The 15,902-nt window shown below is 35.2% G+C and overlaps 3 protein-coding genes across 9 annotated transcripts in view; 2 read left to right on the forward strand and 1 right to left on the reverse strand.

Moving 5' to 3' along the window:
• Positions 1-7,717, forward strand: part of dmd (dystrophin) — a 110,209-nt gene extending 102,492 nt beyond the window's left edge. For 4 of the 7 annotated variants that reach the window (XM_079896601.1, XM_079896603.1, XM_079896602.1 and 1 more), the window contains 3 exons: positions 1,402-1,494; positions 4,368-4,393; positions 5,632-7,717. In XM_079896601.1, coding sequence (XP_079752727.1) covers positions 1,402-1,494; positions 4,368-4,390 — 116 coding nt within the window. In that variant the 3' untranslated portion in view covers positions 4,391-4,393; positions 5,632-7,717. The remainder of the gene's footprint in view (positions 1-1,401; positions 1,495-4,367; positions 4,394-5,631) is intronic. The other 3 variants (XM_079896600.1, XM_079896604.1, XM_079896605.1) reach the window with 1 other exon arrangement.
• Positions 1-15,902, reverse strand: part of knstrn (kinetochore localized astrin (SPAG5) binding protein) — a 170,267-nt gene that overhangs the window by 121,079 nt on the left and 33,286 nt on the right. The window lies entirely within an intron of this gene.
• crfb15 (cytokine receptor family member B15) lies at positions 8,818-15,823 on the forward strand. The gene is made up of 7 exons (XM_079896788.1): positions 8,818-8,998; positions 11,072-11,189; positions 11,442-11,614; positions 12,208-12,362; positions 13,017-13,176; positions 13,412-13,542; positions 14,981-15,823. The coding sequence occupies exons 1-7, from the start codon at positions 8,917-8,919 to the stop codon at positions 15,365-15,367; spliced, it is 1,206 nt and encodes a 401-aa protein (XP_079752914.1). The 5' UTR covers positions 8,818-8,916; the 3' UTR covers positions 15,368-15,823.

The raw sequence follows: 15,902 nt of genomic DNA on the forward strand, positions 1-15,902 counted from the left end.
TTTGTTGATTTTATTGTTGCTTAATTTATTACCCAAAATTAAATGAATATAAATTAATTATTCATTCATTCCATGAATATATTATTATAATATATCTAATATATTATTGTAATATATCTGATTATGTGACTTAATAATAAGAGATCTTAAGCCGGGTGTACACTGTACGATTTGAGACAAATCGTGCAAATCCTAAAAGATTCCTCTGATCCTAGACTAAAATCTGAAGTCTTTGATCGTTAGTTTGACATGTTCACCGACAGCCGATTAATGACCGTTGCGATCAAATTGTAAATTGATGAAATTGATGTTTTGCTTTGGCCAGAGTTCTGCTTGAATGTACTTGAGTGGACTTTTATTGAGCTAAACTTGAATGCTCTCATTTCAGTGGCTTCAAAAATCTGAGACTACATTTAAAATCTGCGGGTTGGATTTAAGCCTGCAAATAAAGCAATAGTGGAATTTTGAAAAATTCTAGTTATGACGTAGAATGATATCTAGATCACTATACTAATCAAACATGTGGCATTGGCCATTTGAACCCCTTAGTAGTACAGATAGTCTGGGGTTTGAATTACAAAATGCTTAAAAGAACATTGTCAAATTATTCTAGATAACATGATCGTTGATCAAATTCATGTTCATGTTCCACTCAAATCGCTACACTGATTCAACTTGCAAAGAAATCTTTTAAAGGTGCAGTGTGTGAATTTTAGCGGCATCTAGTGGTGAGGTTGCGAATTGCAACCAACAGAAGTTACGGTGGCCGACAGGTCAGAGAAGTAGCTAGATAAGCAATGAGGTTTCTTTACAAAAATTAATTAGAAATTGTTTACTTAATTATTCAGTAAAACGATATGTGAATATAATTGTTACTTGTTCATCATTGTGTCAGTGTTTTATTCGCTGACTTTAGCTAGCTTCTTTGCACGAAGAACAACATAGTAACAAAACGTGCTCTTAGTTTGTCTGTTTCTGGCTACAGTAGAAACATGTCGGTGCAAAATGGCTATTTCAATGTAAGGGGACCCGTGGTGTATATAGATAGAAATGGCTCATTCTAAGGTAATAAAAACATAACGGTTCATTATGTAAGGTCTTTATACACCAATGAAAACATAGTTATGTATATGATATTGAATTTCTGCCAACAGATCCTCTTAAATATTACACAGTGCACCTTTAACATTTGTGGAAACATTTTTATTTATGTTGTACTGTTGTACTCTGTATGAAAAGTATGAAAGTCCTCAACATCACCTTCAATATTATCCTTTAAGTCAATAATACAGGAAGCAAACAGTCTCTGTTTGAACGTGAGATGTCATGGGCGGCAGGATGACTTCCAGCGTTTTTAAGGTCAGTTCTCAGTTGTAATTGGGTCACTGCTGTGTGTTTCAGGTGATGATGAGCTGTCCAGTCCCTCCCAGGATGCAAGCACTGGATTAGAGGATGTCATCGAGCAGCTCAACAATTCCTTCCCTCACAGCCAAGGTGAGAATCCATCTAGACTGTCTGGTACGAGGAGGAACTAACACTGATGCAGATGGTCTTAAACTGGCGAAACAAGTATTAAAGTGCCCCTGTTATGCTATTTTAAACTTTCACTTTTCATCTCCTACAGTAGATTTACATGCATTCAAGGTCAAAAAACACTTTAATTTTCTACATATATACATTGCAACGTCACTTCTTTTCTCACAGTATCTGAAACGGTTCGATCAAAGTTTCAGTCTCTCTAAATGGCTCCTTTCTGCGAGCCTGCTCTGCTCTGATTGGTCAGACGGCTCAGTCATTTGTGATTGGTCTATCGCTTACAGCACGTGTCTGAAATGAAACTACCAGTACCATATCTGAATTTCAGCTCCGGAGGCTTTCTCAACACTTGTATACACAGAGAGAGAAACAGTTCATGCCTCTTCACATCCTCATCCATGCAAAGTGGATTTTCTTTTGCAGTGCAGAAATCATCATCATCTCTACATGTTGACTACATGAACCAAACTCTTCCAGGCCTCAGCTACAACTAGAGTTTAAGGGTCAAAGTAGATATTTGTGGACATTTGGGTTCTTTCTTTTGGGAAATAATAACTCGTATGCACTTTGATCCGTGAAGCTTTGCAAACCTTTTAAATTCACAAACAGCTGTATTAAACACTGCATGAAAGGTTTGCAAAGCTTCAAGGATCAAAGTGCATATGAGTTATTGTCTCCCAAAAGAAATGACTCATATGCACTTTGATCCTTGAACCTTTTACATTCACAAACAGCTGTATTAAACACTGCATGAAAGGTAATATTTGAAAAAGCATAATAGGGGCAGTTTATCACTATTCTTTACATGTATTGCAGTTATTTAAGGTGGCAGTAATTACAGATTGAGTCAATTCAAGGTGTCAGTAATATTTTACATTATTTTTTTAGCAATATGGAGAAAAAGATGAATTTGTAATTAATAAATTACATTTGTTAACATTAGTGAACAAGAACTAACAATGCACAATACTTATTTTATTTAATTTATTGTAAATTATTGTAAATCTCAGCATTTACTAATACATTAAAGCAACACTAAAGATTATTTTTTACCTTAAAATAATGTAAAATAATCATTTCAGTGGTTCATCAAGTCGTAACAGTGAATGGCACTTCTGCATTCGCGTTGCGGCCCTATATCTTCTATAACCGCACTATGCAAGTTTGCCAGATCAGGTCGCGTTTCTGTAAAATTTGACTTGCTTTACGGCAAGCGTTACAATAGTCATTATTTGGTTTTTATTCGTTTCTGATGTCGCAATACATTATACTTGCATAAAATCATGCAACATACTCTACCTTGTCTGTGGACATCGTTCATTCCAAAGCGGCGCTGGATAAACAGCGAGCGTGCGTGCGACGGTAGGCTAAAATATTTACGACAGCGGTAATGGACAATTCCGCTTCCAACCTGTAGGGGGACCGAAGAGGAAAAGTTCTTTGGTGTTGCTTTAAGATCAAAAAGTTAAATTATTGTACTGTAAATTAACATGAACACTTAACTAAAAATGCTGTAAAAAGTGTTCATTGTTAGGTTAATGCATTTACTAATGTTAACAAACGAGATCTCATTGTAAAGTACTACAGATGAATTTTGAACCACCGCCTGTACATTTTTCTGATCCACTGCTTTTATACTCTTTGCATGATTAAGTCACTAAATGCCCCTTTGTTTCTTATACTTCTACTTCTCCCATTGCAAATTGATGATGGGAGATGTTTTCAAATGATAAAATATGAAAATACACCTTTTAATATACAGAATGAGTCTGTAAGTAATTAAAGGAACACTCCACTGTTTTTTCATATTAAACTATGTTATTCCCTTAACTAAGACGAGTTGATACATACCTCTCTCGTCTCAGTGCGTGGACTCAATCGCTCTGGCGCGTGGCGACACTTTGATAGCACTTAGCTTATCCCAGTTCATTCATTAGGGACCAAACAGAGATGAAGTTAGAAGCGACCCAACACCTCCACGTTTTCCCTATTTAAATACAGTTACACGAGTAGTTACACGACCAAGTATGGTGACACAAAATAAAACATGGTGCTTTTCTAAGCGGGTAAAAAGGATAACTATAATGTATGGCGGAATAGCACTTGGGACTCGGGAGCACTTCGACTCGGCGCAGTAATATCATCACTCCTGAAAAATCCTCTCCCTCTCACTTCTGTCATTAGAACCAACGTGACTTTTTACTGCGCCGAGTCGAAGTGCTCCCAAGTGCTATTCCGCCATACATTATAGTTATCCTTTTTACCCGCTTAGAAAAGCGCCACGTTTTATTTTGTGTCACCACTACTCGTGTAACTGTATTTAAATAGGGAAAACGTGGAGGTGTTTGGTCGCTTCTAACTTCATCTCTGTTTGGTCCCTAATGAATGAACTGGGATAAGCTAAGTGCTATCAAAGTGTCACCGCGCGCCAGAGCGATTGAGTGCACGCACTGAGACGAGAGAGGTATGTATCAACTCGTCTTAGTTAAGGGAATAACATAGTTTAATATGAAAAAACGGTGGAGTGTTCCTTTAGCCTAAAACAACAGAGAAATGATTGGGTAATATTGATGTACATTCCTTTCTTCTTAACACAAGTGTTTCTCTTTTTAACAGTGACTCTTAACAGTTTATGTGTTGTGGGCAAGCACAGAATTGCAAATGCATACTAATAATAAACATCAGAAAAGATTTTATGGAAGCTAAACAGCTTGTTCTGGTAACAGTGCTCGCTTGCTACAGTACACATTCTGTTTAGATTCAGTCTAACTGTCTATCTCTACTCCACCTTTACTGATATTTCTTATTTCCTGTTTTCCTCTGTGTCTAAGGAGGTGGACGGCTAAACCCATGAGAGGTTAGTATTGTTACTAACTCTTTTCTCTTTTTACTCTTTCCCGTACTTATCCACTTTACACCATGATTTGAAGTTTGTTCAACACGGATGTGTTTATTTGTTTAAAAAAAAAAAAGTAATATTGTGAAATATTACAACAATCTAAATAAGTTTTCTATTTATATATATTTTAAAATGTCTTTTAAAAAAGACAACTGTCTTTTGTGATTTTCAGCATCATTACTCCAGTCAACAGTGTCACGTGATAGATCATTCAGATACATTTCTGTCTCTGTATCATACATTGATGCTGCTCACGATACATTTCTTATTATTTTTATTACGATTTTTTTCTGTTTCAAATGAGATTGGTTCTTCCACGATTTTGAACAGACAACTAAACAAAATAACGTGATTTGTGATAAGTTCTGGAAAAATGTTATTTAAAATAAATCAGTTTGAATGAATGATTCAATGACTCACTCATAAAGACTTCACTTGCTTCATTACTGGATGAATCAGCATTTTTGAACAAATCTCTTAAATTAATGATTCAATGACCTACATTTTTAACAGTCACTTGTCGCCACCTGGAGTCATAACAATGTAATTGAAAGAATCTTTATTTGAAGTGCCAAGTTTCTTTCAAAAGGCGATTTACTCTGTTTTGATCTCTACTGTAGACATGTTTTATATTCCAACTATAAGCTTTCATCCCAGTACTTCTGTGATAATATATACACAGAAATAATGATACTGTGTGGTTGGAAAGACTGTTTTATACCTATACAATGACAACTGCTCTCTCTGGGTCAGCGGTGGCGCAAACGCAGTTCTGAATGTTCCAGTGTGATTTTGAAAGGTTTAAGAGACATTGTCATTTAGGAATAAGATTGCGAGATCGAGATCTTTTAACAATTAATTGTGCAGCTCTAATATATATCTTATTATTGTTCCTCATATCCCTACTGTCAACACAAAAATCCCACATTTACAAATTTTTATTCTGGTAAAAATCTATTTTTCTCTGGTCTTGATATCAAATTCACCGCCTAACAGAACACCAATGAAGGAATGGCATTTATATTTGGTTTTGGCTTATTATGCAACGATATAAGATTGCACAAATAAACACCCAAACTCTTAAAACGATCTGAATTTTGTATTCAGTCTGTTCCTCTACATTTAGCAGTATAATGTATTGTTGCATTGCGTGTTCAGACTAATGAGATGAAATCTGGTTTTTCCTTCTCCCGCAGGTCCTAATGTGGGAAGTCTTTTCCACATGGTTGATAACATTGGACATGCCATGGAGTCGTTGGTTAATGTAATAACCGAGGAGCAGGATTTAGACTGAAGATGTCTTCTCCTCGTTGCATGCTTTTGTAGTGTCAACAACTGGACAGGATATGTTTACAATGGGAATATCAATAAAAATCTATTTTTCTGAAGGATCGCGGTTCCACATTGTAGATTTGATCTTTAGTAGTTTCAGTAGTTTCTTACAAAGAGTCTAGAATTGTTATTAATAAAAAAAAAAAAAAAGGTTTTTAAACTTCTATGCAATTGTACAAAAACAGAACGAAAGGTGCGTGATAACATGTAACATTGCGTGCCATGTCTTTGTACAAAGTGGAGCGCATTTTAAAAGTGTTTTATCTAAATGGGTGACTGAGTATATGCAGGGGTGCTTTATCAACTAATTTTGTTTGTAACAAAATAACAAATGCATATTAAAAGGCAAGTCCGTTATCTGTGTGTGTGCGTTAGCGTGTGCAAAAAGAGTGTATGAAACATGTCTTTGTGTGTCTGTATGTTCGTTTTGTTTTTTTTCTGTATGTAATCCGGCCCTTTCAACTACTGCAGTCATCATGAAAAGAAAACCGATGCCCTGATTAAAGGTGCAGTAAGTGATTTCTGAGAATCATTGTTGATATTTGAAATCAACCCATACAAACACAGCCCTCCCTTCATTGCTCCGCCCCCAAAATGCACAAGCACGCAATGCAGGAGTGGATGTCTCTATATCATAGCAGAAGCGAAGCAAAATAATGCTTCTTGAAAAATAAAGCGAAGATGACGAACAAAATGACTCAAAAAATGAACATACAATACACGAGTATATACAAGCAGGAGTTTGTTGTTAATCGCCAGCAGCACACACTCATGAGCAGAAACAACACAACCTCTGTCCATTTCCGGCACTGGTTCCCTAAGTCTTTCATTAACATGATTCCTAAAGCTCTTGCCTGATCATAATCCTCCTTTTTCCAGTGATATTCCTCTGAGCTTTTCTCTTTTGTAATGTCTCTCAGACATCTCTCTTTCTACAGTCTTTCTTCAAATCTCCCTCTTGCTCTCTCTCTCTCCTCCCACATCATGAGTGGACACGCCCCCTGCTGCCGATTGGCTACAAGTGTGTTGCGGCGTTCGGTCCGATCCACTTTCAGCAGCGTTTCTCAGAAATCGCTTACTGCACCTGTAAGGTTAAATACTGTCTACCTCACAGAAATGCCCGTCCTCCATGCTCTGTCCATGTTTATTAATGGATCAATAAGAATCGTGATCATAATATTTATGAATTACCGACAACTTCCTGGCCAGAATATTGTCCACAGTCTCCTGCTAGAGACATTTTAACCCATGTACCAGAATGGTCATTTATCTACTGCTTGAATCGTTATATTTGTGAAATGTTAGTTATATTTCTGTAAGTAACAAAATAAGAGAAAACGATTTTTGACAGAATTAGGGTGTTTAAGCGTTCAGTTTGAAACTAAAGACAAATATCCTAACGATTAACCTCTAATAATCATCACCATCTTGTAACACTGGAATGAATCGTAGATGAAGGGCCATGTTGTCATTGTTCTAGTTATCCAATGTCTGACTTTAAATGTTCATCTGAGGTTATTTATTGACGTTGACATCTAAAAATGCAAACAAACAATAGCACGGTTTACAGAAATCCACTTGAGATGATGAAGCGATCCAAAATATGCCGCTCTGCATTGTTCTTTAACACATCTGAGTTTGTTTTTATGTCTTTTTATTAAACCTTTATGCTTTGTGTGAACAAATATATCGAAATAAATGATCATAATGTATATGTATGCACAATTTATGACCGTTACAATTACAAAAGAGTTTTGCACCTTGGGAGATGAGCATGTCCAGAGTACTGCATATTTATTTCTGAGATGTGCTGTTTGATTCTAACTCTTGTTCTGAAATCCTACATTTTATTTGTAATTACAAAAGGAATATTTTACCAGACAATGAAATGTAATTGTGGTTTTATTAACTTGCCACTGCATTAGTTGATAAAAATGGAAACACATTATGGCCACCGTTTGTCTGTTTCATTATGGATTCACTTTGCCAAAAAGCAAGTAATTGATTGCATTATCATCTGAGATGCTCAATATCTCTTATGAAAATGTATAGGAGAAATTAAATGTTAGATATTTAATTCAAGCTACCGTGTGGCTTTAAAAACAAGCATGATGGTTTATGTGAAAAGCGCAATAAATAGACAAAGTAAAATAAAAATTACATTTAAAAACCTTATCTGCTTAATATTACAATCTCTAAATTTAGAGCTTTATTTTATTTTTATTTTATTGTTTTACCAGTTGACCAATGGGAATATATCAAATAATTTTAAACTGTATAACGCTTCAAAAAGACGACTGAATGGCGAGGTAAGTTACACAGTAGCCACTCGGGGCAGTGTTGAGTCTGTTAACTTCCAAACCACAGGAGTTTCCCCGTTTTTTTCCCCTGCTAGTCAAGAATTTTACTTTCCAGGAATGAATGTCACTATATTCACACACAATAGAAATTGTTGTTAAAACGTGACTTTTTATGAAAGAAAAAATAAAATAATTGAAATAATTAAAATGACAGAGTTTGTCAGTCTACATAAACATTTAAATTTATTTCAGAGTTGACATCGGACAAAATAAAGCAAAAATACATTACACAAATGAATACCATTTTACTAATCAGCAGAATTACTCTCAGCATTTTTTTATCATTACACGATCTGTGGAATACTTAATTCTGATTGGTCAACCGTGCAACCGCTGAAAACAGATAACACATAAAGCCTTGTCCATGTTTATGTAACTAATGGATTATATTATCTTAAAAAGGTATTCAGATGTTTGTGTAATGGGATTGGGGGAATACTAGCGATTATTTCTTTGACAGTTGTGCTACCAGTGATGTGTAACGTTATTTAAAACATTTTTGCAAGGATGTACAATTTTGTCAATATATGAGGTATTTAATTTATTCCAAAGTCAAGCTCATTTAGCACTACAAGGTTCAGTTTAATGTTTGCATTTTAACCTTGTATACTATAGTCAATTAATGACCTTAGTCTGTAGCTAAACACGTTTTGTGGTTGTTGGTTTTTTTTATCCCCGTCTCAAAGAGGAAGCTGTTGAGTCATATTGCTTCTGGTTCCTCTTGACTTGAGCACATGACAAATAGACTGAAGTTTAAAAGCTCGCCGACTCGACTTTGCTCTATCAGTGATGTTGTCAGTCATGTTTGTGAAGCTCAAGGTGTTGGCTGTCATATTCTTTGTGACCAAGGATGTTCACCCAACCTATTCTGGTCAGTATTATTTGCTTCTTTATAATTATTGCTTTTAGGTAATGTTTTTAAAGTAAACTATATATTTTTTGTGTGTTTTTTTGTACCAAATCTTTTTTGTTTGCAATTACTGTACTTATTTTCATTGACAGTATTAAGACTGACCTTTACAAATAATTGTATGATACTAATGAGTATTAATATTGTTTGAAAAAAAAATAGTATTTAGACTTATGAAATGTGCAGTACTTGTGGTAACACTTTTATTTTGATGGTCCCCCAATAGACCTTATACTAACTACAAGTACCTTTGCAACTACATGTAAACTACCATTCATTAGAGTTTTAGTAGGCTGTCAGCTTAATATCTGCTAACACTTTATTTTGATGCCCAACAGACATTCTCTGACTATAAGTAACTGTCTAACTACGTCAACTTATTCTGCTAACCCTAACACCTAACCTGAAACTAACAGTCTACTAATACTCTATGACAGACATGTAGTTGCAAAGTCAGTTAGTAGAATGTCTAAAGTGGACCATCGAAATAAAGTGCAACCAAACTTTTAAGTTGAAACATTTTATCTTGTCATCATAATGTTGATAATTGCATTAACTTAATATTGTATGTAATTTAAACTCAAATTTCTGTTAATTGATTAAAAAATGAAGTAACTTAATAAATTAGGGGAAATTAGGCATGTGGATTTATAGTGATGTTAAGTATCATTGTATTTGTGTTTTAGTGAAGGGGAAATACCCGTAAGTGTTTAACGTTGTGTTTGACTTCTGAAAGAGTTCCTGTAATGTTGAAGTTTTTGTGGTTACCATTGTGCTAGTGCTAGTGACAACTAATATTTAACTTGTTCATACTGTGATAGCTGTGGATTTTAAATGAAATAGAAAAGATAAATTGGTTCCAGGGCTACAACACAAGTAAGTTACAAATTAGGTTCTTCTAACTCTGTGTAGTTTGTTGGATGAACTTAATTCCATTTGAATTTGCAAAAAGATTGATACATTGATCCAAAAGAGTGTTGCATTATTTTATTTTTATGTTAAGCCAACACTTTATTTTTAGTGTCTTTGTATTAGGAATAGTGTAGTTTTTTATAAACTACATTTTTCAAGCAAAGCATTCATTGCTTTTAAATGGTAAAACAACAGACGTGTTCAAAATGATTGAAAAGTATACTAACACTGATTGTCTGGTTGTTAAAGGTTAGTGGAACATTTACATAACCAGTGGTTACACTGCTGCACGACACCTATGTGAACATTTAAAGTTAATTCTGTGAACAGCATCATTTGTTTCCTCAGAAATGTTTTTATTAAGTACAGTGGGTTTGTAACTGGGTCATGACCTACTGGTGGCGAGCAGAGAGGGAAAAAAATATGTAGCACGAAGTTTAAGTAATATGGCCTGTTCATGCAATGTCAGAAATATGAAAAATGCAATTTAGCAAAGTTTGTTGGTGGGCGTAACTTGTATTTAGTATTTACATATATCTGACATGATGCACCACAACTGTCAAATTATAATAGCATTGGGACTATTGTATTGAATGTAACAATATGAAAAAAGATAATGTTAAATAAAAGAGAACAAATGCATTTCCCCCCTCACATTTCACTATAATAAGTTTTTTTTGTTTGGGGGGGGGGGGGTGTCGAGTTTGATCATACTTCTCTAGTTGGGTTTTAGCATGAAACAGTTTGGGAACCCCTAATCTAATGCAATGACATTCATACTTAAACATCCAAATACTTCATGGCCTGGTTTAACAGACAGAGCTTAGACTAAGCCAGGATTGGGCCTTAGTTCAATGAGAGCATTTAAGTAGCTTTTATAAAAGTGCCTTTGCAAAAAACATGACTGCCGTGCATCTTGAGACAAAACAATAAAAGTGACATATTTTAAGATATGTCAGTGCGAGTTGCTTTCAGTTAAAATAGCTCAAACATGCATTTTAGTCTGGGACTAGCTAAAGCCTTGTATGTGAAACTCAGGGGAAATATTACATTATTAAATCTTTATAAAAAATTCTCTATATAATGTATTACTGACTGTGGTGATACTCTGTTTTACTTCAGAAACAAAGCTGGCTGGACCCCAGAATGTGAAGGTGACCTCCATCAATATGGGTTTAGTTATCGAATGGACATCTCCACACAATAACATGAGCAACGTGACATACACGGCAAGATATATGTAAGTACACTCGAAATGCATCTTAAATACTCCGACATGAAAGAAAAATATAGCAAACAAAATGCTTGCATGCCATTATAAAATATACCCATCATAATGTGTTTGATTGCTATGAAAGTCACTGAACTATTGTTCTACTGGAATCTGATACTTCTGAGCTTTTGCAGAAGTTGAAAACAATAGGCCTATTCTTTACCTAATAACATATTTACCTAACATACTTTGTGATTGTAATCTGCCCTCACCTTGCAGCCTGAGAAATAAAAAAGCTTCCCTCTGTGTGAACACCAAAGAGCTGAAATGTGATGCTGGAGAACTGCCAGTTATATTTGGGACCTACGTTTTCCAAGTGCGGGCAGAGGATCAGGAGCTGTTCTCTGAGTGGGTTAATGCACGCCCACGCCCATTTATACCTAATAAGCACAGTAAGTGTCAACCTGTATTTGCAGCTCTTAGTTTGCCCTATACGCTCTGTTGTGTTAAAGGTGCAGTAAGCGATTTCTGAGAAACGCTGTTGAAAGTGGATCGGACCGAGCGCCACAACACACTTGTAGCCAATCGGCAGCAGGGGGCGTGTCCACTCATGATGGGGAGGGGAGAGAGAGTGAGCAAGAAAGACTTTGAAGAAAGACTGTAGAAAGAGAGATGGCTGAGAGACATTACAAAAGAGTAAATCTCTGAGGAATATCACTGGAAAAAAGAAGGATTATGATCAGGCAAGAGCTTTAGGACCCGCGTTAATATTAGAAAAGCTTTCCAGTGCCGGAAAGACTTAAGCAGGAAGGCCTGAAAACTGACGCAGAGGTTGTGTTGTTTCTGCTCATACGTGAGTAACATTGGTTTTGAGTGTGTGCTGCTGGCGATTAACAACTTGTGTACTATATGTACATTTTTTGTTCTTCCTTGTCATTCTTTGTCATCATTATCTTCAATAATTCTCAGAAATCACTTACTACACCTTTAAGTCAATATAACATTCATATGTAACAATTATTTAAACTGCTTTGCTCCCCTGTAGGTATCATAGGACCCCCTACTGTCCGTCTTGTCATCCGAAATAATAGCTTGGATGTTCATGTCCAGCCCCCAGTGCTGAAAGGGAGCAAACTTTCACAAATATTTTCACATGTGCCCTACGCCATCAGATATTGGACCGAAGACCACGAAGATACGGTAAAAAAAACGCTTATATTCTTCTGTATCATTCTGTACATAACTTCAGGGATTCTGTACTTATTTCAGCTTGAATCCTCAGACATATTTTCTGTACACTTAAATTATTAAACTAAGGGCTAAAAAACTGAAATAAAAATTATTAAAAAAAAATATTAAAAAACAATAACTAATAAAAATGACAAAAACACAATAATATTACTAAAGCTTTAACTAAAATTAAAATGGAAAATAAAAATAAAGTAACTTAATTTATTTAATGAACTACTTCAAATTATTAATAAAAACTATAATAGTACCGAAATTATGCTAAAAGCACTGTTAACAATGTTTTTTTAATTGACACAAAAAGTTTATGTTGGACTGATGAATAGACCATTTTAAGTATGTATTTGCTTTATTATGAACAGCCCTACTGAAAAGAAAGAAAGAATTATTACATATATTATAAAGAAAATAATGTATTCCTCAAATTCAAAGTGTGTGTTCAAACTCTCTGATATATTAATATATAGACCTTGTTGTCAAATAGGAATATTTGATCTCATTTAAATGTAAACATCATTTAAAAGATCTGATACCTCACGTGTCCAAGCCACAAATAAATAATCCATATCTTCAAAATAACCTTAAGATGATCTGTGTCCCTGATAGGCAGTGGAGAGGAAGATTACTGAAGCCAGCAAAGATGTTAAACTGACTATTAAAGGACTGCATTCATGGAGCAGATTTTGTGCTCAGGCAAAGGTGCTTTCCACAGGCTACACAAGTGAGGGGCAGTTCAGTGATGCTGTGTGTGTGACCAACATACCTGGTAAGTGTGTCTTCATCTACACCTGTCACTCATATCAAGAGATGTAATAGTATACTATATAAAACGATATAAATGCATAGATAATATTGTGCTTTACAATATGATATTTTATATATGCCTTCATTGAAAGACTGCAGATAGATACAGATCTCATCTTCTGTTAAACTAAGAACCAACATGACATTGGTGGTGGTGGTGGTGATGATGATGATTGTGTGTGTGTGTGTTTACAAAGTGACACCAGTGCTCACCAGCTGTATGATAGCTGTTGCCGTCCTTCTTCCTCTGGGAATCCTGGGCGTCTGGTTCATCTATAAACTGTACAAATACCTGTACCCTAAAACCAAAATGCCAGAACATCTCAAGGTATCTTTATATTTTCAGTTTTCATTTTTATTTTAGTTTTAGTTAATTTACTACTTCAATTAGTCCCATTTTATATGAGGTGTCTTTAACACTTACATAAAAAAATAATTCTGAGATACGGGTAAGTTAGGGACAGGCTTGGCTGGTATGGATAGGTTTAAGGGTGGATTAAGAGGTAAGGGAAGGGTCAACCGTGTAATTATAGATTTTTAGTACTTTGCAAAAACATGTACACAATAAGTGCATTGTATCAAATTGTTCATTTATAGGTACACTATAACTTTTGAAACTGTAACTGCATACATTGACAATTTATCTGTTCAATAAAATACCATACTCGCCTGTTGAGTAATAAAAACACCATCTCCGCTTATCTTTTACAACATTTCAAATCCCTCAGTCTCGCCATCTCCGAAAAGCCAAGTTAATGTTGATTCTTGTTTTATTACCAGCTCTGATGTGTTCTCTTTTTGCCAGCAGACTCTCCTCTGTTTTTTTTTTTTTAAACGGATTCTCTGTAGCCGGAGCAACTTTTCTCTATTTACGAATATGACAAGACATGCACGGGCGAGTAACGCATGTACGCAATTTCCCACGAAAACCATCCTTTGGCAGGTCTAAAATATATACACTTAAAACAGGCTATACAGGCTTAAGGAGTCCGAAATTCGCATCCGAAATTTCCGCACGTTAAAAAATAAATACGACCTCACGTTATGTCAATCACGCTTGCCACGAAACTTTCGTCCGTCATAAAAAAATTCGGATCAGGTTCGATTTTCTGCGTTTTTCGCATCCGTAACAAGCATTTTGAATGGTGTTTTGACAATTCAGAGCCACCGAATCACGAATACGAAAAAACGCATGTGAAAATTTCGGACTCAGGACCTTTACCCTGACCCGGTCCTTGATTCTGATTGGTTGAGCCGCGTTCGAAGCCGTTGTACATTACATTAGTATTACTGCGCAACTGCCGTTTGTGATTCTTTGTTGCTGCATGTGTTGCTTGGCAACCTCTTTGGAACTACATTGCTTGGCGGAGGAATAAATGTGTTGTAACGTTATATTTTTTGTTGCTGGTGTTTATTTTATGAATAAAATAACCATTAAAATGAATATTATTATGGAGTAACTGTTTTATAAAAGCAATAAGCCCCTTGAAGCCGTGTTTTACAGTGAATTTAGAACAGCTAAGGGATGTTGTTAGGCACGACGCGGAGCGAGGATTGATGATGTATTGACTTTTTTTTTTTAACAAAAGAAAGTACCTATAAATATTGTATTTAAGGACACTTAATATAAAGTGGGAGCCTTCAATTTAAACATATTTCAGTTATTTTATTTCAGCTTTAGTGAAAATGTTTTTATATATATATATAGTTTTAGTCAAAAATAACAACACTGTTTAAACCATATTTTTAATACTGGTTCCTTCTAGAATCTATTCGTACCATCATTTTGGAATCCTGAGGCAACCCAACATTCTCCACACCAGAAAGAACAGCATGATAAAATCACTGCCATATCTAAAGACCATCTTTATGAAGCGCTCAGTGAGAAAAGCAAGATCTTAGAGGACAAGGACTCTGGGATAGCCTGTGATCTCGGCCCAATACAAGAGGTGGAAGAGGAGTACAAACGGCTCATACACATGAAACCTGCACCATCATTTTACCCTAATCATCTGTACCCGTTATGCTCGAGTAACACACTACTGACTTGTTTAAATCAACCCCACTTTGGAGGCTCCACTAGCACTCAACCTTGTTACTACAACATAGCAGTCACAAGCTCTGAGCTGAAACAAACTGAATGTATTTGCTGAAGTCACCAAAAAGCTGAAATTTATTTACTTAAGAATAATCAAAATTTCTGCAGCAAATAAATATATATAGATATGCATATGCAGTGATGAAATGGCTGTCTGTTGAATGTATATAACTTCTTGCATAAAATGCTGTTTACTCTTGCTAATATTAGACCGAATGTACTTTTTTGAGAAACTCTTTTTATCATTGTATGGTTGTGTTGCTATTATTGTGAAATGTAAATTGAAACAGAGTTGGATTTCTCTTCCTTGAATTACACTTCTCTTTTAGCCCAGTTAATTAAGTTATAACAGTTTTATGATGTTGTTTGCACTGAGCTTCACGCATGCATCTGTTCTGCAATAGTTCAATTATATTTGTAATAACTGTACTAAATATAATTTAGGTCTATAAAAATATTTTGTACATTTTTTGGTTTCATGAAATAAAATAAAAAGTTTTTGAGCAACTTCAAATGTCTTTTTTTTCCCCCTTTATAAATACATATAAATGGACGCTATTAACATTTCATCATGATTGCAAATATAATGT

This window comes from Squalius cephalus, assembly GCF_949319135.1.
Source record: "Squalius cephalus genome assembly, chromosome: 2".
NCBI classification, from domain to species: Eukaryota; Metazoa; Chordata; class Actinopteri; order Cypriniformes; family Leuciscidae; genus Squalius; species Squalius cephalus.

Coding starts and splice junctions, on each gene's coding strand:
- crfb15 (XM_079896788.1), top strand. CDS start 8,917: ATGTTGTCAGTCATGTTTGTGAAGCTCAAGGTGTTGGCTGTCATATTC. Junction 13,177..13,411: donor GTGTGTGACCAACATACCTG/GTAAGTGTGTCT, acceptor GTGTTTACAAAG/TGACACCAGTGCTCACCAGC. Junction 13,543..14,980: donor AAATGCCAGAACATCTCAAG/GTATCTTTATAT, acceptor GGTTCCTTCTAG/AATCTATTCGTACCATCATT.